Genomic DNA, 26,344 nt, shown 5'->3' on the forward strand with positions numbered 1-26,344 from the left:
CACAGGTAATTTTGGTATTCAAGCGAACAAAAATTCTCTCAAAATTCCAGGCCTAAGATCAATGAAGAAGTTGCGAAGATGGGAAATGTGAGGAATGGCTTGCCGTCCACCGAAGACAAATAGTCAACGCTAATGGAGGAGTTTTAGCGTGTTGCCTACGTCATTCGACTCATCTTGAAATGGTGAACGCGGCAATGCGCCATTTTCATCATGGTTCAAGGTGGTTGCGGATGTATCAAGAATCAAATCTTTGGTGGTGAGTGATCTACCTTATCCAACCACCGTAACACTAACCATTGGTTGCATTTGGAAGCTTTCATTAATAACCCAAAATGGTTTCGAAATTTCTGTGTCACTGCTCTCTTTCCCTGTTGTTGTGGGAAAACCAGTAATTACGCTCAAAACGATGTCGTCTAATGCTAGGAGTGACAAATTTTATCATCCTAGCGTTCAAATACTCTAACCTTAGGATACACATTTCTTAATATACTTTCATACTATTTTAAAATTTATCAAGTTGAAAGATTAAAAAAACCTTTTGCAAAAAAATATTATTAAAAAGTAATATATATATATATATAAAAGAAAGAAAATGCAAAATTAGTGGTAAAGCCAAAACAATTCTAGATATTTTTCATGGATTTACCTAATCGTGCCCTTACCTTCAAACATTGGGGAAATTTTCGTCATTTGGATCAAAAAGTGTCTAATATAATCATTTTACTAATTGAACGCCGTCATGAGCGCCCTTCAATTATAAATCATTCAAACAGTAGAATATACGCTGGACGTTTGAAACTTTGACGTCCGTGAAAACGACTAAAACCTCCCACGTGTCCGACATCAGATCTACAAGGTCATTAGAGGAACTCTATACAAACCTTGAGCTCCCGGCATTAGATTTTGTCCAGCTCACCAAGGCCATGTCACTTCGCCACGTGTAAATATCTACTTCACGTGGCACTTCTGAAACATTCCACACCTCCATTTCCTCCACGTCAGCAACCCGGCATGCATCTAATCTCTCTTCCCTTCTCCTCCCAAACAGGAAGGTAGCCGATATTTGCCTTTTGTTCTGGGCTCCTTGTTTCTTACACCAGTCAAACTCATTTTCTTTTCTTTTTTTTTTTTTTTTTTTTACTGTTTATAAATTCTAAATTTGATTTTTAATTTTTTTCCAACTGACAGGCTTTGAGAATTAGCTTATTTTTCTTTTCTGCAATGTTAAATTCTCGAATGATTTGTTGCTTAATTGAGCTTGGTAACGGTGGTTAATGAAATTTTGGAGGTGATTAATCTTTTTCAGTCTAATCTGTGTAAGCTTTAGAGGAAATTTATCAATTTTTTAAAAAACTTTTAAATCCTGTGAAGAATTCATATTAATTGTTTATTTTATGCAATTTTTGATGCTTGAAGACACGGTTCTGCAGTAAGCTGAAGATGTTTGAAATGAGTGCTTGATTGAAGATTGTTTAGATCTTTGCAATTGTGTTTTTTTTATTAAATTATGTTATGGTAGAAGCTTTTTGATTCTCTGTTTGCTTGAGATTAGGGTTTGTTGCTGAACTTTGTACAATTATGCAGTGTATGGAAATTAGTCGACTACAATCCACTCTCTGTCGGTTGATATTCATGGGTTGAGTAGTAAGATTAAGCATGAAATTTGAGGTCTTTCTTTTTTTTTTTTTTTGGTTTGAGTCTGAGTGGTGGCGATTTCTCTTTTTAGGTTGATATACATTTTAGATAACCTGATATGATGCTCTATTCTTTCAGGGAAAATTCAGAACATTTTTAGAGGATTGAATACAATTTATATCTAAGGTGGTGTTGTTTATTTGGTTATGGATCTGCTGTCTGCGTCACTGCCGGCCTGGTGATTTGCTCTCTTGTTTCAGGTTGAGCTGAACTGTCTTTAGAGGTTGGGTTTCTGGAAGCAGACGCTATGTGCCATTTGTTTTGTGGATTGAAGAGGTTTTTTCACTGTTCAGGTGTTGCAACTTCTTTATTATTATTATTGTTATCAGGCTTTTTGAATCTGATTCACAGGGAGCGTCTAGATGAGCGTTGATGGTGATGGGGACAAAGATTTGAGGCCACTAAATCATCGGCTTCACAACGGGAAGAAGAGAGTTAAGGATGGAGTTGTGAGCGAGGAGCAAAATTTAGCTGAATATCATGGTTTGGAAGTCAATGGCATTGCTGAAAACATAAAAGATGGGCATGGAGGGGCTCCCCAGCCCCCTGCAGCTGCACTGCAAATTGCGCAGCAACAACAGTCTCAAGGATCAATAGTTTGTTGGGAGAGGTTTCTCCATTTGAGATCCCTCCAGGTTCTGCTTGTTGAATATGATGATTCTACACGCCATGTTGTCACTGCTCTACTTCGGAATTGCAGTTATGAAGGTTTGTGTAGTGTTCTCTGTGACAGTGAATGCTTTATTACAATAGTAAAATTGTCATAAAAACTGAAATGAGGATACAAAGTTCTGAGTTAACATTATGCTTGCAGCAAGTGTTGTACATTCATAAAATCTTGTGGGACAAAAGTGAATGGTTTCTAGGCTTCTAGCACATTGAAGATGCAAAATCTTTCAGAAAATTTTGGAAGAAAAGTTAAATTACTGATTTTTTTTTTTCAAAATTTCAAAATTTATGTTTAAGGGAAATTTTTAAGCAGATAAATGACAAGAACAAAAGATATGTATTAAGGAGCAACTACTATTGTGCGCACAGTGTGAGAGGACACAAGAGATTTTCCGATCTCAATTGGATTACACTAAGGATCAGCTATAAACCCTTGCCTTTTTACATTAGTTTTAGATGAATTGACGAAACGCATACAAGAGAGTATTTCTTAGTGCATGATGTTTGCGGATGATATTGTTCTGATAGATGAGACGCGAGAAGGAGTCAATAGAAAACTAGAGTTTTGGAGAAGTACTCTAGAGTCAAAGGGCTTTAAGTTAAGTAGAATGAAGACAGAATACATGCATTGCAAGTTCAGTGAAGGCCAAACTAGTGATAGGGAAGGAGTTAGTTTGGATGGAGTGGTACTGTCCCAAAGTAATCACTTTAAATATCTCGGCTCAGTCCTTCAAGTAGATGACGGATGTGAGGAGGATGTTAGTCATGTGATTAAAGCCGGACGGCTGAAGTGGAGACGTGCTACGGGAGTTTTATGTGATCGCAAGATTCCCAATAAGTTGAAAGGAAAATTTTACCGTACAGTCATACGACCGGCTATGTTATATGGTAGTGAGTGTTGGGCACTGAAGGAGTCGTATGTGTCTAAGATAAGAGTTGCGGAGATGAGAATGTTAAGGTGGATGAGTGGCCATACTAGACTAGATAAAGTCCGTAATGAGAGTATTAGACAACAGGTAGGAGTGGTGCCAATTGAAGATAAGTTGAGAGAAGAGAGATTAAGGTGGTTTGGTCATGTGAAGTGTAGACATACGGAGGTTTCAGTTAGACAAGTAGAGCACATTAGGTTAGAGGATAGAAAGAAAAAAAGGGGTAGACCTAAATTGACTTGGAGGAGACTAGTACAACATGACCTAGAAGCATTACACATTTCTGAGGATTTAGCCCAAAATCGTTTAGAGTGAAGAAAGTGAATCCATATAGTCGACCCCAAATTTTTGGGATAAAGGCATAGTTGAGTTGAGTTGCGTATTTGTCTGATATATATGAAGTAACGACTCTAGTATTGTATGGTCTTGCAGAAGAATGTCGGAAAAGATGCTACCTCTGTAACCTTTTCCAAATGTTCCAAATTTATGTAATTATGTGAAGGAACTTTATTAGTTTGATAAGTAGCAAGATTCTAGAACCTCTAGGTAAGGTGCTTGCGAGCATTCTAACATTCATATAAACCAAAAAGACTAAGGATTACAGAAAAACTTCATTCAGGTTGTGGCTTGTAGGCAAACTCTACTCAATAAAAAGCTTACTTTTCACAAAATGTATCTTGATGCGCAAAGTGAATCTTCTTGCTCCAGAGTAGTGTGCACATCAACCTTTCAATTTGCAAGTCATGGATAACATTTGAAAATGTTTATTAGCAAGTCCTAGAGATTCTGGACTATGATGCTTGCATCAACATTGGGCCTAACAATTTGTTAACAAAATTATACTGCATCACTTCTACAACAGTACTTTTAGCAAATATGAGTCTTGCACTTGTGAATATGCAAGTTCATTGTGAGTGAGGAAATAATCTCAAATCTTTATGAATTCTTGATTATGTTATTTTGTCTAGCTCTTAGTGTTGGAATTATGAAATTCTATGTTCTAACTTGAGGGGGAGTATTATAGAATAGGAAGTAAATTTGTGTATATATTCCTATATTAGTTAGCATAATTTTAGGGACTTTATTCTTTTCCTATTTATGGATTTGAGTTGTATGTATATAATATATGTGTATTATGAATGAATAAAATCAAGGATTTCTACTTCAAAATTAATATGGTATCAGAGCCTTGATTTATTATGGCTTTGGTACTGTTCATCGGCATTGTTCTTATTTGTTTGGTTCTTCCATTGCGGGCTTGGTTGTGCATCGATTGCAGGTTATTTGTGGTCCTACTTCATTTATATCTTCTTGTTTTTTATTTGTGGCTGACTTGGTTGAAGCTTCAATTCCTATATTTGGGTCTTTTTGTGTTGACAACATTTTGTTGTTAATTCCTAGTGTTTAGTTTACTTGACTCTAGAAGGTTTATTGTTATGACTATTGATACTAAGGTTTGGGTAACCCGTGGCTATTTTAGTCACTGTTTTGTTGGCTATATTTCTGTTGGTTACTGTGTTTTTTGTATTTGGGCTCTGCGATCCTTGCCTATTTGCTTTCAATTTCTGCTTTTGGACTTGCCTCATTTGATACTCCTTTGACGTTTTTGTATTTGGGCTCCGTGAGCTGGTGGAAAATCTTACTACTGTTTCAGTCTTTTTCCTTGCCGGTGTCACTTTTAGAGAGGGAAGTGCAATATTGTGAGTTGCTTTGTATTGGTGTTTCCTTACTAGCATTGCTTTTGGAGAGGGTAGTGCAACCTTGTGAGTTGCTTTGTGTGTTCGTGCCTTTTTGTAGGTGCTTCTAATCTGGTACCCTTTGGTGGTTTCTTATGGGTATTATTGAACCTGAGGATTGTTGGACTTGTTGCAATGTTCTAAGGATGGTTTTGGGTCCTTTTTTTAAAATTCATTGTTATCAAGCTCTAGTGTTTGTGCATCCTTGTGAACTGCTAGTTGTGCTATTTGTGAGCTATTGTGAGGGAGTTCTTGGCTTTAATAAGAATTTCATCAAGTGGGAGTGTTGGAATTGATGAGATTCCACGTTCCAATTTGAGGGGAGTTCTATATAATAGGAAGTAAATATGTGTATATATTCCTATACTGGTTAGCATAATTTCAGGGATTTGAGTTTTTTGTGTGTGTGTGTGTGTGTGTGTGTGTGTGAATGAACAAAATTAAAGATTTCTAGTTCAAATTTAACACTTAGGAATTGTTCTCATCTAAGATCAAGGGTCACCTTTTAGCGCTTGAATCTCTAATCTATTAGTCCTAGAGAGATTTAATGAAAAAAAAAAAAAAAAAAAAAAAAAAAAAAGAGGAGGGGGGTGTAAGGGGGACAGCCCGTTACCCCGCGAGCATTGGCCAAATCCAGCCAAGTCGTAGGCCTATAAAATGGTGCAAGGGCACAATTGATGAGAATGAGAAGTTTGGCGGACACTTTTATAAATATGGGAAAGTCCAGGGGGGTGTGACCACTGAGACATACTGATGTCTCCTCCTACCAGAGTTCACTATGTTCCTAATGCTCTTTAGGGGGGGGTGTGACTAGTTGGCCACTAGTGAGCACGGTCGGGCCCAGCTAGTTGCCGAATTTGGTGTCAAGCTCTCCACCATCCCCGGGGTCACTGGCGCAAGGGCGTGACTCTAAGTGAGCTCCCTACGTACTCATTGTACTAGGCAGCGGGCATCGTGCTCTCGAGAGATGGGAGTTCGGTGTCTCCATGAAGAAGGAGCTTCATGGACACTATAAGGCCGAGGGGCTTGTAGTGCGCATCTCTCCAAGGCCGAGGTTTCTATATAAGGCCGACGATGCTGCTCGGTATACGGGCCAATGATGCTATTCGGTATAGGGAAACAAATATTTTACATTGACTTTGGGTTCAGCCATACGGTCGGATGATGCTTGTTGCTAGGCTTTCGGTAGATGCTTGAGGATGTACACGATGAGGGGCGACATCGTGTTACAAGGAATATCAATGCTCGATGATCGGCTAGATACATGAGAGGCCCTCGATAAGGATATTGGAAATCCTCTTTAAGGGGAAAGACCCTTGAATACGAGTAGGCTGGCCTAGATTGGGTGGAAGTTTAGGCACCGCACGGGACTGCTGTCCGAGCTAGGAAGTGGCCCCGTGACAGGGGGGGTGGGGGTGGGGAGAGGAATGGGAGGATGCAAAAGGAAGAAGATGATTGAGAATAAGTTTCTTATTATCAAACTTACTCAATGCGGATGTTGGTTTCTTAATATATCTTTACTAACCCTGGATTCTTGGAGGCACTCATGCAACTATAGTTAGTAATAGTCATTTGCTAACTACATCTTAAAAGACAAAGCTACTAACCAACTTGCTGATGAACACAACTAAAGATTGACGAGGCATATGACATAGGACCTTTGAACTGATAGGCTAGTGATTTGCGCACGTATTAAGCCGACTTAAATCAGTAGCAATTTATTATTATCTACCTAGGATATTGGCACTAAATGTATGTATAATGTCTTCCTTTTTTAAAAAAAAATTTTGCCTTCTGATATGATATTGCTACTGTGACACCCCTTACCCGTCTACAGTGTAGCCGAATAAGATATGCTACACAGTGTATCGGAACACCATATTTTATCTTAATTATTTTTATCCTTCCTTAATTTATTTCTTTATGGTGATGAAATGCAATTTGTGAGATTTGACTCATTTAAGTCATTTATAGAAATTATAAATTTATTTGAGGTTTCGAAAATTTTATAGAAAATTTGGCAGTTCTTCGGAACCTGTGAAAAACACTTCCAATATTCATCCATATTTTCAAACTCCAACAACCATCAACATGGTCTCAACAATTTTCAACATTCACAACCATCTCAAATTTTCAACATGAATCCACAATTTCATTCAGATCAAAATCAAATTTAATTTCATGAAGATATTCTCAAATTATATTAATTAACGAAATTTTACAAAATATGTGCATCAACATATGATTACATCAATTTACTATTTATATGAGTTCATAATTTACAAATCACAAACTACTACCCATTACAAAATGCAAAAACAAAATTTCAAAAGGGACCTAAAGGTCCTACCACTGATGCACTGCAGATGAGAGGTGACTCTGACTCTATGCAGATCTGTGACCTCACCTAGTCTGTGGTCTGCTGAGCTCTCTATCTGTCTCTCCAGAACCTACAGGTGGCAAAAAGCGACGCGTTAAGCAATAATACTTAGTGGTGCCAATAATAAAATAAAAGAACTAAAAGAAAATAAATATGCAGTGTGTATATTGATGTCTCATGCAGACAAATTTTTGATAATTATTTGTAGTCTATTTATTTGGCACTTGTTATATCAATGATTTCATTAAATTTATCAACTTTCATTTTTAGTTGCTCAAGTAACATATACTAGATGATTGGACTGGATAAATGGGTAAACTGGCACTGGGTACTAAGTACCCCGGGCCGTTACACCATCGGTCACATATGTATCTCCCGGTGTGCAACAGAACAGCTAATAAGCTGTAATAATTATTAGGCACAAGGCCAAGTATCACCATAATTTCAGAATGGCTAAAAGCCATAAAATCACAGAATGGCATAATGCTATGTGCAGTACTGCTAACTGAACCCTATTGGCATGCTAACCTATCCAAACGAATTTTACTAGGTATACTAGGGCACATTACCAAGTTATTGATTAAATTTTCATACTTTACACGTAAGGTTACTATTTATTTTACTATTTAGGTCAAATTATTGACTTTTCAATACATAATAGCTACATAAGTCCTAATCACATAAATTTACCACATTTTGGTTCCCAAAAATGTTGGCATTAGTTGCCAATCCATTCTTCTAACCAATGGTGAATAAATCAGAAATTTCAGTTTTGGGTGCTATAGTTCACTATTCTATTAGGCCATTCTATAGGAAGAATTTGGCCAAATGTTCTTCATCAAAGTTGTTCCTTATTGTGTCTAGTTACATTTCTTTTTTTGAATAACTCCATTTGGAGTTTTGTAGCTCAAGTTATGGCCTAAACACCATAACTGGCCGGATTGCAATTTTTCTAGAATTTTTGGGCAGAATCAATTCTGCAGTTTTTTGTGCACTGACTGTAGGTTAGTTTTTGGACATGTTATGGTCAAAATTTGGGTTTGTTTTCTTCATGAAAGTTGTAGGACTATGTCTCAGCTTTTTACTGGTAAAAATTTAGGTCAATTGGACATTTCTACATTAAGTTATGACCAAATGAATGAACACTGTTCATTTGGTCATTTTCCAATTTTTAGAACCACTTGGGTTGGTTTTCTAGGTAGGGTTCCTTCACCAAAATTATAGCATTATGTATCTAGTTTCACCTCCAATTGGCCTTGCACCAATTGGAGCTACACAAGTTCAGTTAAGGCTCTCCAAACACACTGGACTCCAAGAGTCCAGACTGCAGCACACAAGGCAGCCTACCCTTTCCAACATTCAATGACTCAATTCACTTCATATTCAGTTTAAAGCTTACCAAATGGTCACTACATGACCATTACAACATCATTTTGTGTTCAATTGCATCTACTCCCATATTTGAGTTTCAAACCCTAGCCCTAGAATTCCAAAATTTCATTTTCTTGCACTATACTCATAAACTAATATTTTGAGTGATACAATCATATCAAGGGCAGTCTATTCACTCATTTAATCCAAAGAAATCATCAACACCATAACAAGTTCATGGCTGCCAAAAAAATAGGGTGACACTATAACATGTTTATTTTTAAAGAAATTACACATATCCTAGCTCAAATTTTCATTCTAACAAGAATTTAAAGGAAAGAGTCAAGGAATTTGACACTAACCTTACTTGAGTCCCAACTTGAGCTTGTAATTCTTCAATATTTTTCATTCTAATGACTGCCCCAAGCTTGATCTAGTGATAAGGGTAAATTTTAATGAAGGGAGGATGAGATTTATGGTGGAATTTAGTGGCGTTTGGAGCTTAGTGGAGCTTTCATGGAGTTTTCTTTCCTCTCTCTCTCTCTACGTTTTTGGCTACCCAAAGGTTGAACATAGCTATTTAGTTCTTTAATTTTTATCTCCTTGTATTCATGTTTAAGTAGTTTATAATGATGTGTCAAAATTTGGTTGGGTGAAAATATTTTAATTGCATCATGATTATGTCATAAATATGACTTTTATTTCATTTTCTTTTTTTTTTCTTTTCTAGTTATTTTTAATTTAATTTTTAGCAATATTTATTCACATTTTATATCATCATAATAATTATTTACTTAACTAGACAAGTCGGTCAAAAATCATCTCTAAAGACGAAATGACTAAAATGCCCTCCGTTTGACTTATTGAGCCAAAATCATCTGTACCGATCTAAAAATTTTTCTAAGCATTTTCTTGGCATTCTAATGCTATAGAAACCTCAATGACTCTTCTCTGGAGTCCCAAAAATTATTTTATGAAATTTCTCCTAGGTTTAGGGCTCTTTGTTGCGAGGACTGTAACTTCCCACTGGGTTACCCATCGCTAGGGTACCGGCTTATTTAACTTGGTTGTATTTTATTTCTAAAATTTTTTCTAAATTTTTTTATTAATATTTGAGTTAATTATAGTTTCTCATTTTAATTTAAATATTTTTCTAGACGTTCTAGCTGTTCAGACCGACACTGGTCACCCGAACAGTAAAATGTACAGAATTGCTACAGTGAGGGTGTTACAACTCTTCCCCTCTAATTTAAATTTCGTCCTCAAAATTTACTTGATGCAAACAGTTGAGGGAATTGTTGCCTCATCGTCTCTTCACTTTCCCAAGTTGCCTCCTCGGTGTTGTTGTGCCTCCAAAGCACTTTCACCAGTGGAATCTGCTTATTCCTCAACTCTTTCACTTCCCGAGCCAGGATCTATATGGGTTCTTCTTCATATGTCAAATCCGGTTGTACTTCAATTTCTTCCATGGAGATGACATGTGAAGGATTTGAGCGGTATCTTCTCAGCATGGATACATGAAACACATTGTGGATCTTGTCCAGCTCTGGTGGTAAAGCTAGCCTTTAGGCCACTGGACCCACACGTTCAATGACTTCATATGGGCCAATGAACCTAGGGCTTAACTTATCTTTTCTTCCAAACCTTAATACTTTTTTCCACTGTGACACCTTAAGGAACACCTTATCTCCAATTGCATATTCTATTTCTTTTCTCTTTAGGTCGGCATAAGATTTCTGTCTATCTGAGGCAACTTTCAGATTGGCTTTGATTAGCTTTACCTTCTCCTCAGTCTGTTTCACCAGGTCTGGCCCTACCAGTTTATCTTCGCCCAATTCAGTGCAACACACTGGAGTTCTATATTTCCTTTCATACAATGCTTCATACGGGGCCATTTGGATGCTAGCTTGGTAGCTATTGTTGTATGCAAATTCTGCGAGTGGGAGGTATTTATCCCAACTTCCCTCAAACTCAATGACACAACTCTTTAGCATATCCTCAAGGACCTGACGTATATTTCATGTTATATTATCATTTCAGTTCAATATTTGTATTAGTTCCATTGGTTTCAAATTTTACCTGGATTACTCTTTCTGATTGCCCATCCGTCTGATGATGGAAAACTGTGCTAAAGTGGAGTTGTGTACCCAATGATTCATGCAACCTCTTTCAAAATCTTGATGTAAACCTTGGGTCTCGATCAGATACGATGGAAAGTGGAATTCCATGCAGTCTAACTATCTCACTGATATACAATTTTGCTAACTTCTCCAGTGAGTTGTCGGTTCTAACTAGCAGAAAGTGTGCTGACTTCGTCAATCTATCCACTATCACCCATACTGCGTCATGCTTCTTCTGGGTGAGAGGTAGACCACTTACAAAATCCATGGTGACCCGATCCATTTTCCATTTAGGTATGCGTATAGGCTGTAGCAAACCCGATGGAACTTGATGTTTTTCCTTGACTTGCTGACATGTCAAGCATTTAGTCACATAGTCAGCTATGTCCTTCTTCATACCAGGCCACCAATAATGAAGTTTGAGGTCATGATACATTTTTGTACTTACTGGGTGCATAGCATAAACACTGGTGTGTGCCTCTTTCAGGATACTGGCTTTCAATTTCCCATCATCTGGTACACACACTCTTCCTTTGTAGTACAGACACCCATCTGCTTTCACCTCATAGTTAGTTGCCTTCCCTTTTGAGATTTTGCTCATAGTAGTCATTAACTTCTCATCTACCTTCTGCCCATTTAAAATCTGTTGTAGCAGGTTTGGCCTCACTTGTAACTCAGCCAAAATAGCTCCATCTCGAGCTAAGGATAGACAGGCATTCAATGACCTCAAGGCTGTGATGGATTTTCTGCTCAAAGTATCAGCAACTACATTTGCCTTCCCAGGATGGTAGTCAATCACACAATCATAGTTCTTCAGGAAATCAATCCATCGCCTCTGTCTAAGGTTGAGTTCCTTCTGTGTTGGCAAATATTTCAGACTTTTGTGGCCTGTGTAAATGTAGCACTTTTCACCAAACAAGTAGTGCCTTCGTATCTTCAGTGCGAAGATAATTGCTGCAAATTCTAAATCATGGGTAGGGTAATTTTGTTCATATAGCCTTAGCTGCCTGGAAGCATAGGCGACCACGTTTCCCTCTTGCATCAATACACATCCTAACCCATTATGTGAGGCATCACTATAGACCACAAAGTCTTTCCCAGATACTGGCTGTGTCAACACTGGTGCTTCTGTCAATATAGCCTTCAGCCTCTCAAAACTGGCTTGACATTTGTCATTCCTGTCAAATATGACATTCTTGTGTAACAAATTGGTCATTGGAGCAGTTATTAAAGAAAATCCCTTCACAAATCTTTTATAATACCCAGCTAGCCCCAAGAAACTTCTGACCTCAGTTGTATTTCTGGGAGGCTTCCATTCCATCACTACTTCTATTTTCTTGGGATCCACTCTAATCCTATCAGCCGACACTATGTATCCAAGAAATGCAATCTCACTCAACCAGAAGTCACACTTGGACAACTTAGCATACAGCTTCTTTTCTCTCAGTGTTTGCAGGACAATCCTCAAATGCTCATCATGTTCTTCCCTGGTCTTGGAATACACCAAAATATCATCAATAAAAACCACTACGAACTGATCTAGGTGTGGATGGAAGATACGGTTCATAAGGTCCATGAATGCTGCTGGTACATTTGTTAGGCCAAAGGGCATCACAAGAAACTCATAATGCCCATACCGGGTCCTAAATGCAGTCTTTGGCACATCTGCATCCTTCACCCTCAACTGATGATACCCTGATTTGAGATCAATTTTGGAAAATACTCCTACTCCCTTCAACTGATCAAATGGATCATCAATTCTAGGTAACAGATACTTGTTCTTCACAGTCACTTTATTCAACTGTCGGTAATCGATGCATAACCTCAAAGTCCCATCCTTCTTCTTTACAAACAGCACTGGAGCTCCCTATGGTGACACACTGGGGCGTATGAACCCCTTATCCAGTAACTCCTGCAACTGGATTTTCAGCTCCTTTAACTCAGTAGGTGCCATCCTATAAGGAGCAATAAAGATTGGTGTTGTACCCGGCAGTATCTCAATGCCAAATTTCACTTTCCTTTCTGGTGGCAAGCCAGGCAATTCTTCAGGGAACACATCTGGGAAGTCTCTTACTGTGGGTATGTCACAAAGATCTGGTTTAGCCTGTCTAGTATCCACCACATGTGCTAGGTAGGCTTCACAGCCTTTTTTCATCAGTTTTCTTGCAACTGTGGCTGAGATAATATTGGACAAAAAATCTGTCCTTTCCCCCACAACTGTAATCTCATTACCCTCAGGAATTTTCAAGGAAATCCTCTTCAGTTTACAGTTGACCATTGCCTGATGACGTGACAACTAGTCCATTCCCAAAATCACATCCAACTCATTTGAAGACAATTTAATCAGGTCTGCCAAGAATTCATACCCCTGAATCCTTAACGGGCAACCTTTGTACACCTTGTTCACCACTACACTGTGGCCCAATGGATTAGTGACCAGGATGTCTTGGTCACTCTCCCCTACTAGTGTCCCATTTTCTACGGGTAAGTTGATGCAGATGTATGAATGAGTGGATCCTGGATCCATTAATGCATGCACAGATGTGTTGTAGAGGGAGAACGTACCCCTGATAACATCTGGGGCATCTTGCTCCTCCTGAGCTCTCATGGCATAGGCTCTGGCCTCTCGGCTGGCTCAGATGCAGGTCTCAGTGATGGACTAACTGCCTCAGATTTATCGAACTTCCTACCCCTTTGAGGTGCAGGGGCAGGTCTATCTGCTTATGCTGGAGCAGCTGTGGCAGTTCTGCGTGGACAGTTCTTTAACTGATGCTCTGTCGACCCACACCTTAGGCAGGCACCCGTCACTCTCCAACACTCCCCCTTATGCCACTTCAGGCAATGTGGACAAGCAAAATATGCTGGGGCTGGTCCCCTGAACACCGTCCCTGGAGAGCTGCCCACTAATTGTGTGGACTGGCCTCTCCTAGGTGTGAACTATGGCCTGGGCCCCTAGGACTGACCCTGACCATGAGACTGACCTGAACTCTGAGCAGGTGGATCTTTGAACTTCTTTCCAGGCGCAGGAGATGAGCTAGACTAACCTGGGCCCCTCTTCTGCTGTCTCTCTCTTCTGGTCTGCTCACTTATTCTGATTTTCTCAACTTTTACTGTAGCTTCTACTAACTTGGTGAAGTATGTGATTCCCAAAGTAGTGATCATTATCTTTATGTTGTCATTTAGCCCCTCTTCAAAACTTTTACACCTCTCGGCCTCATTAGGGACTATCTCCCTTCCATAACGGCTTAATCTAATAAATTCTTTTTCATACTCTGCCACTGTCAGTTTTCTCTGCCTAAGATTAATGAATTCTCTTCTACTCTCTTCCAGATATACACTACCCACATACTTCTTTTTGAACTCTGAGAGGAAGAAGTCTCAGGTTATTTGTTCTGGTTGCACTTCACTGGACACTGTATCCCACCATTGATAGGCATCATCTTGCAGTAGAGATACAGCAGCCTCTAAGTTTTGCTCTAGGGTGCAGTGAAGTTGTTTTAAAACTCTTCCCGTTCTGTTCAACCAATTCTCAGCTGCAATAGAATCATCTTCTCTCTTGCCAAAGAAATCTACTGCTCCAAATTTTCTCAGTTTTTCCAGATGGGATTTCTACTGTGGAGGTGATGGTGGTGGCATTACCCCTTCCATTTGTTTGAAAAACTCGGCCATTTGCTGAAACATGGCCTGTGGAGGCTGAGCAGGCTTTGTTGGAGCTGGTAGAGCAGGTTCTCCCCTATCCCTAGTTTCAGCTGCTGCAGGTGGAGCATGACTCTCCACTTCCTCCTCAACTGCCCTCTGTGACATGGGGTCCATATCCTAATCAAAATAACAAAGACAAACAGATCTGCATTAGTGTCACCTCGACTCTTACAAATACAATGCATTGTATGGACTCAATCTAAATCCAGAAACGCCTAAACCATGCTCTGATACCACTAAATGTGACACTCCTTACCCGTCTACAGTGTAGCCGAATAAGATATGCCACATAGTGTACCGGAATACCATATTTTATCTCAATTATTTTTATCTTTCCTTAATTTATTTCTTTATGGTGATGAAATGCAATTTGTGAGATTTGACTCATTTAAGTCATTTATAGAAATTATAAATTTATTTGAGATTTCGAAAATTTCATAGAAAATCTGGCAGAGTACCGGCTAAAAATGGAGAAAACAGTTCTTCGAAACCTCTTAAAAACACTTCCAATATTCATCCATATTCTCAAACTCCAATAACCATCAACATGGTCTCAACAATTTTTAACATTCACAACCATCTCAAATTTTCAACATGAATCCACAATTTCATTCAGATCAAAATCAAATTTAATTTCGTGAAGATATTCTCAAATTATATTAATTAATTAAATTTTACAAAATATGTGCATCAACATATGATTACATCAATTTACGATTTACACGAGTTTATAATTTATAAATCACAAACTACTACCCATTACAAAATGCAAAAACAAAATTTCAAAAGGGACCTAAAAGTCCTACCACTGATGCACTGCAGATGAGAGGTGACTCTGACTCAATGCAGATCTGTGACCTCACCCAGTCTATGGTTTGCTGGGTTCTCTGTCTGTCTCTCCAGAACCTACGCGTGGCAAAAAGCGACGCGCTAAATAATAATGCTTAGTGGTGTCAATAATAAAATAAAAGAACTAAAAGAGAATAAATATGCAGTGTGTATATTGATGTCTCATGCAGACAAATTTTTGATAATTATTTGTAGTCTATTTATTTGGCACTTGTTATATCAATGATTTCATTAAATTTATCAATTTCCATTTTTAGTTGCCCAAGTAACCTATACTGGATGATTGGACTGGATAAACGGGTAAACTGGCACTGAGTACCAAGTACCATCGGTCACATATGTATCTCCCGGTGTGCAATAATTATTAGGCACAAGGCAAAGTATCACCATAATTTCAGAATGGCTAAAAGCCATAAAATCATAGAATGGCATAATGCTATGTGTAGTACTGCTAACTGAACCCTATTGGCATGCCAACCTATCCAAACGAATCTTACTAGATGTACTAGGGCACATTACCAAGTTATTGATTGAATTTTCGTACTTTACATGTAAGGTTACTATTTATTTTACTATTTAGGTCAAATTATTTTCTTTCCAATGCATAATAGCTACATAAGTCCTAATCACATAAATTTACCACATTTTGGTTCCCAAAAGTGTTGGCATTAGTTACCAATCCATACTTCTAACCAATGGTGAATAAATCAGAAATTTCAGTTTTGGGTACTAGAGTTCACTATTCCATTAGGCCATTCTACAGTGAGAATTTGGCCAAATGTTATTCATCAAAGTTGTTCCTTATTGTGTCTAGTTACATTTCTTTTTTTAACTCACTCCATTTGGAGTTTTGAAGCTTAAGTTATGGCCTAAACACCATAACTGGCCGGATTGCAATTTTTCCAGAATTTCTGGGCAGAATCAATTCTGCAGTTTTTGTACACTGACTGCAGGTCAGTTTTTGGATATGTTATGGTCAAAATTTGGGTTTGTTTTCTTCATGAAAGTTGTAGGGCTATGTCTCAGCTTTCTACTGGTAAAAATTCAGGTCAATTGGACCTTTCTACACTGAGTTATGACTAAATGAATGAACACTGTTCATTTGGTCATTTTCTAGGGACTGCATATTGGTCACCCGGATTAGGTCAATTTTTAGAGCTACTTAGGTTGGTTTTCTGGGTAGGGTTCCTTTACCAAAATTGTAGCATTATGTATCTAGTTTCACCTCCAATTGGCCTTGCACCAATTGGAGCTACACAAGTTCAGTTAAGGCTCTCCAAACACACTGGACTCCAAGAGTCCAGACTGCAGCACACAAGATAGCCTACGCTTTCCAACATTCAATGATTCAATTCACTTCATATTCAGTTTAAAGCTTACCAAATAGTCACTACATGACCATTACAACATAATTTTGTGTTCAATTGCATCTACTCCTATATTTGAGTTTCAAACCCTAGCCCTAGAATTCTAAAATTTCATTTTCTTACACTAAACTCATAAACTAATATTTTGAGTGATACAATCATATCAAGGGCAGCCTATTCACTCATTTAATCCAAAGAAATCATCAACACCATAACAAGTCCATGGCTGCCAAAAAAAAAAGGGTAACACTATAACATGTTTATTTTTAAAGAAATTACATATATCCTAGCTAAAATTTTCATTCTAACAAGAATTTAAAGGAAAGAGTCAAGGAATTGGACACTAACCTTACTTGAGTCCCAACTTGAGCTTGTAATTCTTCAATATTTTTCCTTCTAATGGTTGCCCCAAGCTTGATCTAGTGATAAGGGTAAATTTTAATAAAGGGAGGATGAGATTTATGGTGGAATTGAGTGGAGTTTGGAGCTTAGTGGAGCTTTCATGGAGTTTTCTTTCCTCTCTCTCTTTCTACGTTTTTTGCTGCCCAAAGGTTGAAGATAGCTATTTAGTTCTTTAATTTTTATCTCCTTTTATTCATGTTTAAGTAGTTTATAATGATGTGTCAAAATTTGGTTGGGTGAAAATATTTTAATTACATCATGCTTATGTCATAAATATGACTTTTATTTCATTTTCTTTTTTTTTTCTTTTTTACTCATTTTTAATTTAATTTTTAGTAATATTTATTCACATTTTATATCATAATAATTATTTACTTAACTGGACAAGTCGGCCAAAAATCATCTCTGAAGACGAAATGACCAAAATGCCCTCTGTTTGGCTTATTGAGCCAAAATCGTCTGTACCGATCTAAAAATTTTTTTAAGCATTTTCTTGACATTCTAATGCCATAGGAACTTCAATGACTCTTCTCTGGAGTCCCAAAAATTATTTTATGAATTTTCTCATGGGTTTAGGGCTCCTAGTTGCGAGAACCGCAACTTCCCACTTGGTTACCCGTCGCTAGGGCACCGGCTTATTTAATTTGGTTGTATTTTATTTTTAAAATTTTTTTTAATTTTTTTTATTAATATTTGAGTTAATTATGGTTCCTCACTTTAGTTTAAATATTTTTTCAGACGTTCTAGCTGTCCGGACCAACACTGGTCACCCGAACAGTAGAATGTACAGAATTACTATAGTGAGAGTATTACAGCTACAGTTATTGTTGTTGCTGTTCTTATTATTCTTATTATCATGTCAGTTATCGAAACAGCAAATGGATTACAAGCATGGAAGATACTAGAAGATTTGACCAATCACATTGACGTGGTCTTAACTGAGGTAGTCCTGCCTCAATTATCTGGAATTGGTCTTTTATGCAAAATTATGAGCCACAAGACACGCAAGAACATTCCTGTCATCAGTAAGTTCAATTATTCATTCATTTTATTGGTTTCTGGCGTTAAAGCTTGATTGTTTATTTATGAAGTCTTCTTGAATAGATATTTTTAATGATCTTTTCTGATGAGATCTGTGTGCAGTGATGTCCTCTCATGACTCAATGAGCTTAGTCTTTAAGTGTTTATCAAAAGGCGCTGTTGACTTTTTAGTGAAGCCCATACGGAAGAATGAACTTAAGAACCTTTGGCAGCATGTATGGAGAAGATGCCATAGTGTGAGTAGTTGGGACTTTCCTCCTCAGATTTTAAATCCATACCTCAAACACAATTAGTTCATCATGAAGTCGCCAACTGCTTTTTCCCTTTTTCTTATTTTCTGATGGCATGCAGAAGTGAATACACCTGTTTGCATTTACCCTTTTGAGATAGAAGGATTTGATTTGGAAGTTACATTTATGTGATGATACTGGTTATGGTTTTCAGTTTCATGCTTGGGCATATTGCTTTCCATGTTTAATGATCATTTCTCATCTTTCCCTTAGTCTAGTGCTAGTGGAAGTGAAAGTGGCACACAGACTCAAAAATCTGTAAAATCAAGGAGTGTTGAAAAGTCTGACAACGGCACTGGAAGCAATGATGAAGATGATAGTGAAAGCAGTGGTTTAAATGTTGGGGGTGGAAGTGACAATGGGAGTGGCACCCAGGTAAGTAAGATCAGTCTTTTATTATCAAAATTATGTTTATACTCATTATTTACTTTCTGTATTGCATATGGCCAGAATATCCTGGAAATTTGTTATTGGTGTATATTTAATGTGATTACATTTGGAACTATCAATATTTGCAATTATACTTAGGAAGTTATTCTAGTTCTGGTACTGTAACAGGTTTTTTAATTGCTACTATCCCAAGCTTTTTTATAAGCAGTGAGCTGGATAGCCTTTAATCTGTAACTTATTGTTTTGACATCATTTTTGTCATTGTTATTGGCCTTAGCAAATTCTGTTGTAGTCCATCAGGATCACCACAAAGACGCTATGTTTCACCAAAATCAGATAAATAAATTCTTCTAGCATTTTAAAGATTTTTTCTTCAGTTAATGGAATAGAAACAATGCTTCTCAAAGATTCAGGAAAGCAAGTCATTCTAAAAGTATCTCCTTTTTATTTATTTATTTATTTATTTTTTGTTGGAGGGGACAGGTAATAACTTTCCTTTCTCTCATTTCATTTGAGAAACTGATCAAATGTGAGAGGAACTCCTCATGTAGTGCCTGCTTGAAAATCATTTACTTCATATATCCTTAGACTACTGTTGTTATTGCATAATTACTTCACAAATTTTAATATGAAAGTCATTGGTGTGTATTCTTCCATAATGATAATGACATTGCATGAATAATAGTATTGATATGCTTTCTCTCATTTGCAGCTCAACATATTATGGTGATAAATTGCATTTTTAGGTTAACTTTTGCTTACCCTAATTTGTTTTCCTCAAAATCAAGTAATAAAATGTTGAAATTTTCTTTTATTGGCTGCGGGTCCTTTACTTTTCTAAAGGAGATCTCCAACAAAAAATAGAACTGCTGTTGCACGGAACATAAAGAAGTAATGGTCATAGTAAGTTGGCAAAATTTAAGTGATTATTTTCATGATATAATATAATTGACAATGACATAATGTACATGCCCCCACATATTATAAATGCTAACCTACTTTGATCATAATAAGTTATTTATCGAATTACTATGTCTTCCTTCAGGTTAGAAAAATCTCACGTGTATGTATAAATATGCATGCAAAAGTGAATAGGAAGTACAAGTTGATACTGGGAAGAGTCTTGAGATATGAAATAGATTATTATAAATTAGATTGTATGAGATCATGCCAATTTCAAACTCACTTCAAAGTTTGTAGAACTTGAAAAAATTTTGTATAGGTTGGACTTTTTCTACAAGTACTTAAAAGGTTATGACTGCATGAGTATTTTGCAGAGCTCTTGGACAAAACGAGCTGTAGATGTTGACAGTCCCCAGCCAGTGTCTCCTTGGGATCAAATTGCTGAATGTCCTGACAGTACTTGTGCACAAGTTATCTACTCCAATGCTGAAATATCGGGTAACAAGCAGGCACCTGTAACCACTATAAGGGAGCGTGAAGAACAGGAGGAACATCTTGGTACGTGAGATGATCTGTGTACCAAGGCTTTGATTGAGCTATTCATTAGATGTTTTCTGTTGTTCAGGTTATTTTCATTTCTTTTTTAATGTCTTTGTTTTTCTTTCCCTCATGTCTAACATATAGTGGGCCTTTTTTATATGTATATTTCAGAGAATGCAATTGGTAAAGACTCGGAGAAAGTTGTGCCAGGAAATCTAGATTTACGACTTGAATACCAAGTTGAGGATTCTATCAAACTTGTAGGTGCAAAACAGAAGAATGTGCTTGAGGGGGGATCTGGTAAACTCAAAGAACAAACTGTTAAAGGACGGCTAGACCTCAACAGTGAGAGTCCATCAAGCAAAATAAAGTATGAAGCTGCTAGTCTGACAGGTTTCATCACAAATGTTTGTGATCCCCATATGGATAGCACAGAGTTTGAGGCTTCATGTAGACATTCCAAGATCTCAGATATAAAAAATACAGCCTCTAATGATGCTAAAGAAACACCGCCCCTTGAACTTAGTTTAAAAAGACTTAGAGGAGCTAAGGATATCGGGACTACTGTTTTGGAAGGCCGCAATGTCTTAAGACGTTCAGACTCTTCAGCTTTTTCTAGGTATGAGAAAAGCATAAAGACCTAACTTTTATTTTCTTACATCAATTAGAGATCCTAAACAATTTATACTTAATGTCTACATTGTGGATAGTTTGTTCATATTTGCTTTGTATTAAGCAGGTATAATGCGGCCTCAAATTCAAATAAGGCTCCTGGTGTAAACATTAAAAGTGGTTCCCCACATGATTCTAGTTTAGATTTTACCAAAAAAGGATTAGTTTGTGATATGCTGTCTCATTCGAATGGTGATCATCCTAATCAATGCTCAAATGTTGGTTGCAATAACATTGATATGGGTTCCACCACAAATCACACTTTTACTGAGTCAATGGTCTTGAAAAATAAATCAGCAGTATCATCCACAATCAAATATTTGCATCCACCTTCTAGTTTCCGGCCATTGAAAGGTGACCCATTATGTGCCCCTCAGCAGATTTTATCAGAGAAAGCTAATGATGTAGCCGGTGCAACAATGCTAGCTCAACCAAGAGGCACCAATCAGGAACTCCAAATTCAGCACCTTGCTAACCATCATCATCATCATCCTCCTCACAGCATGCAATCACAACAGCAACAGCAACAGCTGCCACCTGACCATGATAATTCATCATTGAAGAAAATGGCTGCAGCTCCTCCACATTGTGGGTCCTCCAATTTGTTGGGTGGTCCTGTTGAAGGTAATGGTGGCAATTACAGCATCAATGGAAGTGCTTCCAGTAGTAACCATGGCAGTAACCACGGGAGCAATGGACAAAATGGGAGTTGCACTGCAGTCAATGCTGAAGGGACTAATGTAGAAAGTGATAATGGAATCGCTGGTAAAGCTGGAAGTGGTGATGGCCGTGGGACTGGGAGTGGAACTGGGGATGGAAACCTAGTAGATCAGAGCAAGTTTTCTCAGAGATAAGCTGCCTTGACCAAATTTCGACAGAAAAGAAAGTAGCGATGCTTCAGGAAAAAGGTAACTGGCATTAGAAATAGTTTTCATTCTAATGGAGGGTTGTAGTTGCTATATTAGGACACAATTTCTTTCTGATTCTTTTTCTTCCCATTTTGGTTTTTCCTTTCAAGTTCCCTGTTTTTATGGAATGGTCTTCCATTCTTTGTTTTCCGTGCTTTTGCTTCAAAAGAACATCACCAAGTAAATAAGAAAATCTGGAGAATCACTGTTTTAATGGCTCTTTTCTTTTGCATTTTTGCTGTATATGGTGTCCTCCTACCTTCAACTCTCATTATCTTTGCCCTTGCTGTGTGTATCATTTGCTTATTTGCTATTTATGTGCAAGCAGTTGCCAAGTTATCAATACAAATTTATTTGGATTTTCTCATCCACTATTTAAATTGTTCTATGCAATATTTGTGTGCATTGGGAGGATTTCCTTTGTTGGTCATATATTTCTTGGACATCTGGGGCATGTTTACTTATGGAAAATTGGAGTATTTTTCTTGAAAATTTTCTAAAAAATGGAAAATAGAGTTTCATTTTCATATGTGCCAATTATCCAAAGGGAGAACTGGAAAACTATTTTTCCAGTTTTCCAAAATTGAACTAAGATTTAGAAAACAAATTCCATTGTTTTCTTTTATAAAGAAAGTTTTGTTTTCCAATTGAAAACAATGATTTTTCTTTAAATAAATTATATTATAATTTTTCATAATTAAAATTTAATATTATTTAGAAATATTAATTTTCAATAATAAAAAATTAACTATATTATTATAAAATAAATAACACATATTAAATAATTTTTTAAAAGTAAAGTTTTTAAATATATTTTTTTATTTATTTTTTTAATTATGAAAGATATGAAATATATTGTTTTTTAATTTTTGGATTAGAAAACTGTTTTCTATTGTTGATTGGTGAACACATTTCCATATTTTCCCTCATTTTCCATGGAAAATGAAAACTGAAATTTTCTTACAAAATGGAAAATAGAAAACTGTTTTTCACTAGTAAACAGGCCCCTAAATTTTGTATTTTGTTGGGAAAAATGACTACAAGAAGTGATTGCACTTTCAAGCGAATCTGAATGCTTCAACTTTAAATTTTTGCATCAAGTGCTTGAATTAATAATTTTGTAATCAACTGCATTAGATTGTACCATCAGCAGATTGTTTACGAGGACATTGTGGCTTTCTTTACTCCAAGGTTCATGTGAGTTAGGAAAAATAATGTCAATTGGACGGGCACAGAGACTCATGTTGATTGCTATTGTCTATGTTATACTACCTCGAAGGAGTTATTTTTTGCTGCAGATAATTATTTGTACCTGTTAAGCTGGGATTATTTTACCCAACTCAACATGAATTTTAGAGAATGGTCTTTGACGTATACATTGGCATTTTGGAATCCATAAATGGTCAGAATCACTTGATTAGAAACATTTTGTTTGTTCAGAGACTTGATTGCCAAATTTAAAGTTGGGGAGCTTATATATGGAAGTTGCTGAAAGTTCAAGCACTTATGTTGTCATTATCCCAATTCTTTTGGGTGATTCAACCTCTAATAAAAGAGGGTTGGAATCTATTGAGCTTTCCTGCAACTGGAGGATGTGTATATGCATGCATGAATACTCAACATGATTCTTTTTGTGCTCTGCCCTTGTGCATATCGCTTTCTTATTCAGTCACAAGCCTGATCATCTTGTTTACATTTTCAATTGGCAATCACCATGTTTAGTTCCATCAAAGCATGATATTGGGAATGAAATTTTGGAGAGAGTGCTTTTCTTCAATTCTTCCTCATGAAGCAGCTGCTTTCATGAGTCAGGCCTTTAACCTGCAACAAATTTTGCAAGATTATATTATTGCATTAGGCGACGTCCTGTAAGTTAAATTTTTTTATTTCTGAATATATCCAACTTTGGTTCTAGGCTTCTTTCAGGGTTGCATACCTCATGTCAATTGGAACTCAGAAAGTCTTCTTTTTGTGTAGCATTACCGTCATTTCTTTTTCCGGTTTCTTTGCGTGTTTTCGTTGGCCTAATGGCGAGATTTTCCTTATAAATCAAGTTCAAATATTTGGCAGTTATAATGCTACATATCTCTGTTTCAACTCTGTTTTGTCTATATTTTTCATTATTTTGTGGCTGAGCTAGATTTTGCTTCATTTTCATCTGTCAATATAAACCAGTTAAATCTTGTTTTATAAAAGGGTTTCCCCAACTTACGTTAATTGTTCAACCCTGTAAGTTTTATTGGGAAAAAAAAAAGGCTTAGATTGATAATGTTTTTATGTCTCAGGTTCGGTAACAAAGCAGGAAGAGATTAGCCGAGCAACGACCGCGTGTGCGGGGACAATTTGTGCGGCAGACAGCTAATGGGAGCACAAGCAGAGCAACAAGAGAGCTAATTGATCCCTTGATCTGATAGTGAAAATTACGCACTGATTATTCGGGGCATAGGTGGCTTGACATGAATAGATAGAGAACAAGAACTGTATTTGATTGATGTAAACTTAAATTGCGGAACAGTATTTGTTGCTTAGAACTTTTGCCTGCTACTTAGGAAGGTGGCTAGTCTTGAAAGGGCTATCCTTCTGAAATAAATTTACATTTACATAGTGTGTTGGCTGTCTGAAACTTGATTGAACAGCGAATTGCTTGTGAAAACTGAGAAAGACCCGATTGGTTTGGTGTGTTCCTAAGCTTTCTCGTGAAGGTGCTATTTTGGATATATTTTTGCTTTTAATTGAGATTTGGGTATCACTAGTTACTCGTGGTGTTGGGAATCAATTGATTATCCAGAATAGTTTGAGGAACAAGAAATGATGCCGACTTCCTTTTGAGGGGAAGGATATATTAATCAACTGAGGAGGAGCTCGATTTATTTCTAAATGAGCCAAATGTTAATAAGTTCAAGCGGGTTCTTTTATATTTATAGCTCAAGTTCAATGTAATTTTTAGTAAGTTTAAGATAATAAATTTAAAACTAAATAATTTTAATTAAATAAGTTAACTTGTGAGTCTATTTATAAGTTACAAACCTATTAAATAAGTAAGGTCTCGCGATTTAATGAGTGAAATGTTAACAAGTTTGAGTAAACGAGCTTAAAAAATAGACTTAAGTTTTACTCATTTAGAAAAATAATTAAGTCAAGTCAAATTTTTACGATTCAAGTCCTAAATAATCTTACAAAAAGTAGCTTCATTGATTTATATCTTTGTACACAAGTTCCTTCAGTGCAATTACATTCAAATAACAGTTGAGGCACTAATGAAAGAGGCAAAACAAGATACGTGAGAGCTCAGGATTTCAGTGTACTATAATCTTTAGACTTGGTAACACTATCAAATGCCTTTCTTGTGACCAATAAGCTTGGACTCATTGTGCTTTGATGAAGAATCTGTTAATTGTTGCAGGATGAAGACTTTGAACTGTGGATCCATGCAATAATAATAGCAGCAATTACCAATTACATAAATAAATAAATAAATAAATAAGCAAATGTTGTGGATAATGGGAGATTCTGTTAAGCTTGCAGACAATATTGAGTTGAATACATGTGGAAATTGAGATAAATTCTATTTCTCTCCAAAGAGAATGTCAGCTGGGAAAGGAAATCTTGCACTGGGTCTGGGTATGGGTGTGGGTATGGGTATGGGGGTAGGCCCCTGTTCTCTTTTTTTCCTATGAATAAATGTTATTTGAGAAGTCCAATTTCATTCCGAAGAGAAACTTAGAAGCATACGAGTACTCCTTAACATAATGTTTAATGCGACTGGACTGCCTTTCAATAAGGGGCCTATGTTTTGGTGTCCAAAAAAACATTACCATGTAGGTCAGCCCACAGGCCGGTTCAGGCTTTGAATCGGATTGAAATCAACTTGAATCAAATTTAAAATTAGTCCGAATTACTGGTTCAACAGTCTGAATAGGAACCAAATTGACTATAGGGGCTAGTTTCGATCCCCTTCTCTAAATATTGAACTGAAATTAGTGGTTTCAATTGTTAGTTCTAATGGTTCAAATTAGATTTTTTTTTAAAAAAAAAAAAAAAAGAAGTGCCGGATTTAGAGAGTTACACATGAACCAAATTGTTTTCCAACTAGAATAAAAATCGTTAAAAATTGAAATCACCTTTGAATCGAACTGAAATTGTCTGGAATTGAATCTGATCCAATCTAATTTTGGTTCACTCCCTTACTAAGATTTTAACTATCAATTCCTACCCAAAATCAACCAGAACCAGCCCAGCAGCCAGGTTATACCACTTAAAGAATTAGAGAGTTATGTGTATCATGAAATGGGGTTGCTTCTTTGACTTGGGGTTACATTTAAATTAATAATGGGTTGAAGATTTAGTGAATGATTTAGTTGAGGTCCTAAGTTCTATTTTATT

At 36.8% G+C, this 26,344-nt stretch overlaps 1 protein-coding gene across 3 annotated transcripts; it reads left to right on the forward strand.

The window, feature by feature from the left end:
- The first annotated feature begins 1,046 nt into the window (after positions 1–1,046).
- Positions 1,047–24,649, forward strand: LOC110633765 (two-component response regulator-like APRR7). Of its 3 annotated transcripts, none has more exons than XM_021782509.2 (9): positions 1,047–1,918; positions 2,047–2,403; positions 18,081–18,242; positions 18,361–18,494; positions 18,762–18,923; positions 20,216–20,399; positions 20,553–21,000; positions 21,121–21,961; positions 24,247–24,649. In XM_021782509.2, the coding sequence occupies exons 2-8, from the start codon at positions 2,058–2,060 to the stop codon at positions 21,905–21,907; spliced, it is 2,223 nt and encodes a 740-aa protein (XP_021638201.2). In that variant the 5' UTR covers positions 1,047–1,918; positions 2,047–2,057; the 3' UTR covers positions 21,908–21,961; positions 24,247–24,649. The 3 variants fall into 3 exon arrangements, with proteins under 3 accessions (XP_021638201.2, XP_058003532.1, XP_058003533.1); XM_058147550.1 differs by having other exon boundaries at positions 1,061–1,971; XM_058147549.1 differs by having other exon boundaries at positions 1,060–2,403.
- Positions 24,650–26,344: the final 1,695 nt, after the last annotated feature.

The sequence above is a fragment of the Hevea brasiliensis genome, chromosome 5 (assembly GCF_030052815.1).
Source record: "Hevea brasiliensis isolate MT/VB/25A 57/8 chromosome 5, ASM3005281v1, whole genome shotgun sequence".
NCBI lineage: Eukaryota > Viridiplantae > Streptophyta > Magnoliopsida > Malpighiales > Euphorbiaceae > Hevea > Hevea brasiliensis.

Bases quoted from the DNA above. Each gene is read 5' to 3' on its own strand.
- LOC110633765 (XM_021782509.2), top strand. From the start codon at position 2,058: ATGAGCGTTGATGGTGATGGGGACAAAGATTTGAGGCCACTAAATCAT. The intron at 2,404-18,080 runs GTTTGTGTAGTG...TTATCATGTCAG, and splicing joins TCGGAATTGCAGTTATGAAG to TTATCGAAACAGCAAATGGA. The intron at 18,243-18,360 runs GTAAGTTCAATT...ATCTGTGTGCAG, and splicing joins CAAGAACATTCCTGTCATCA to TGATGTCCTCTCATGACTCA.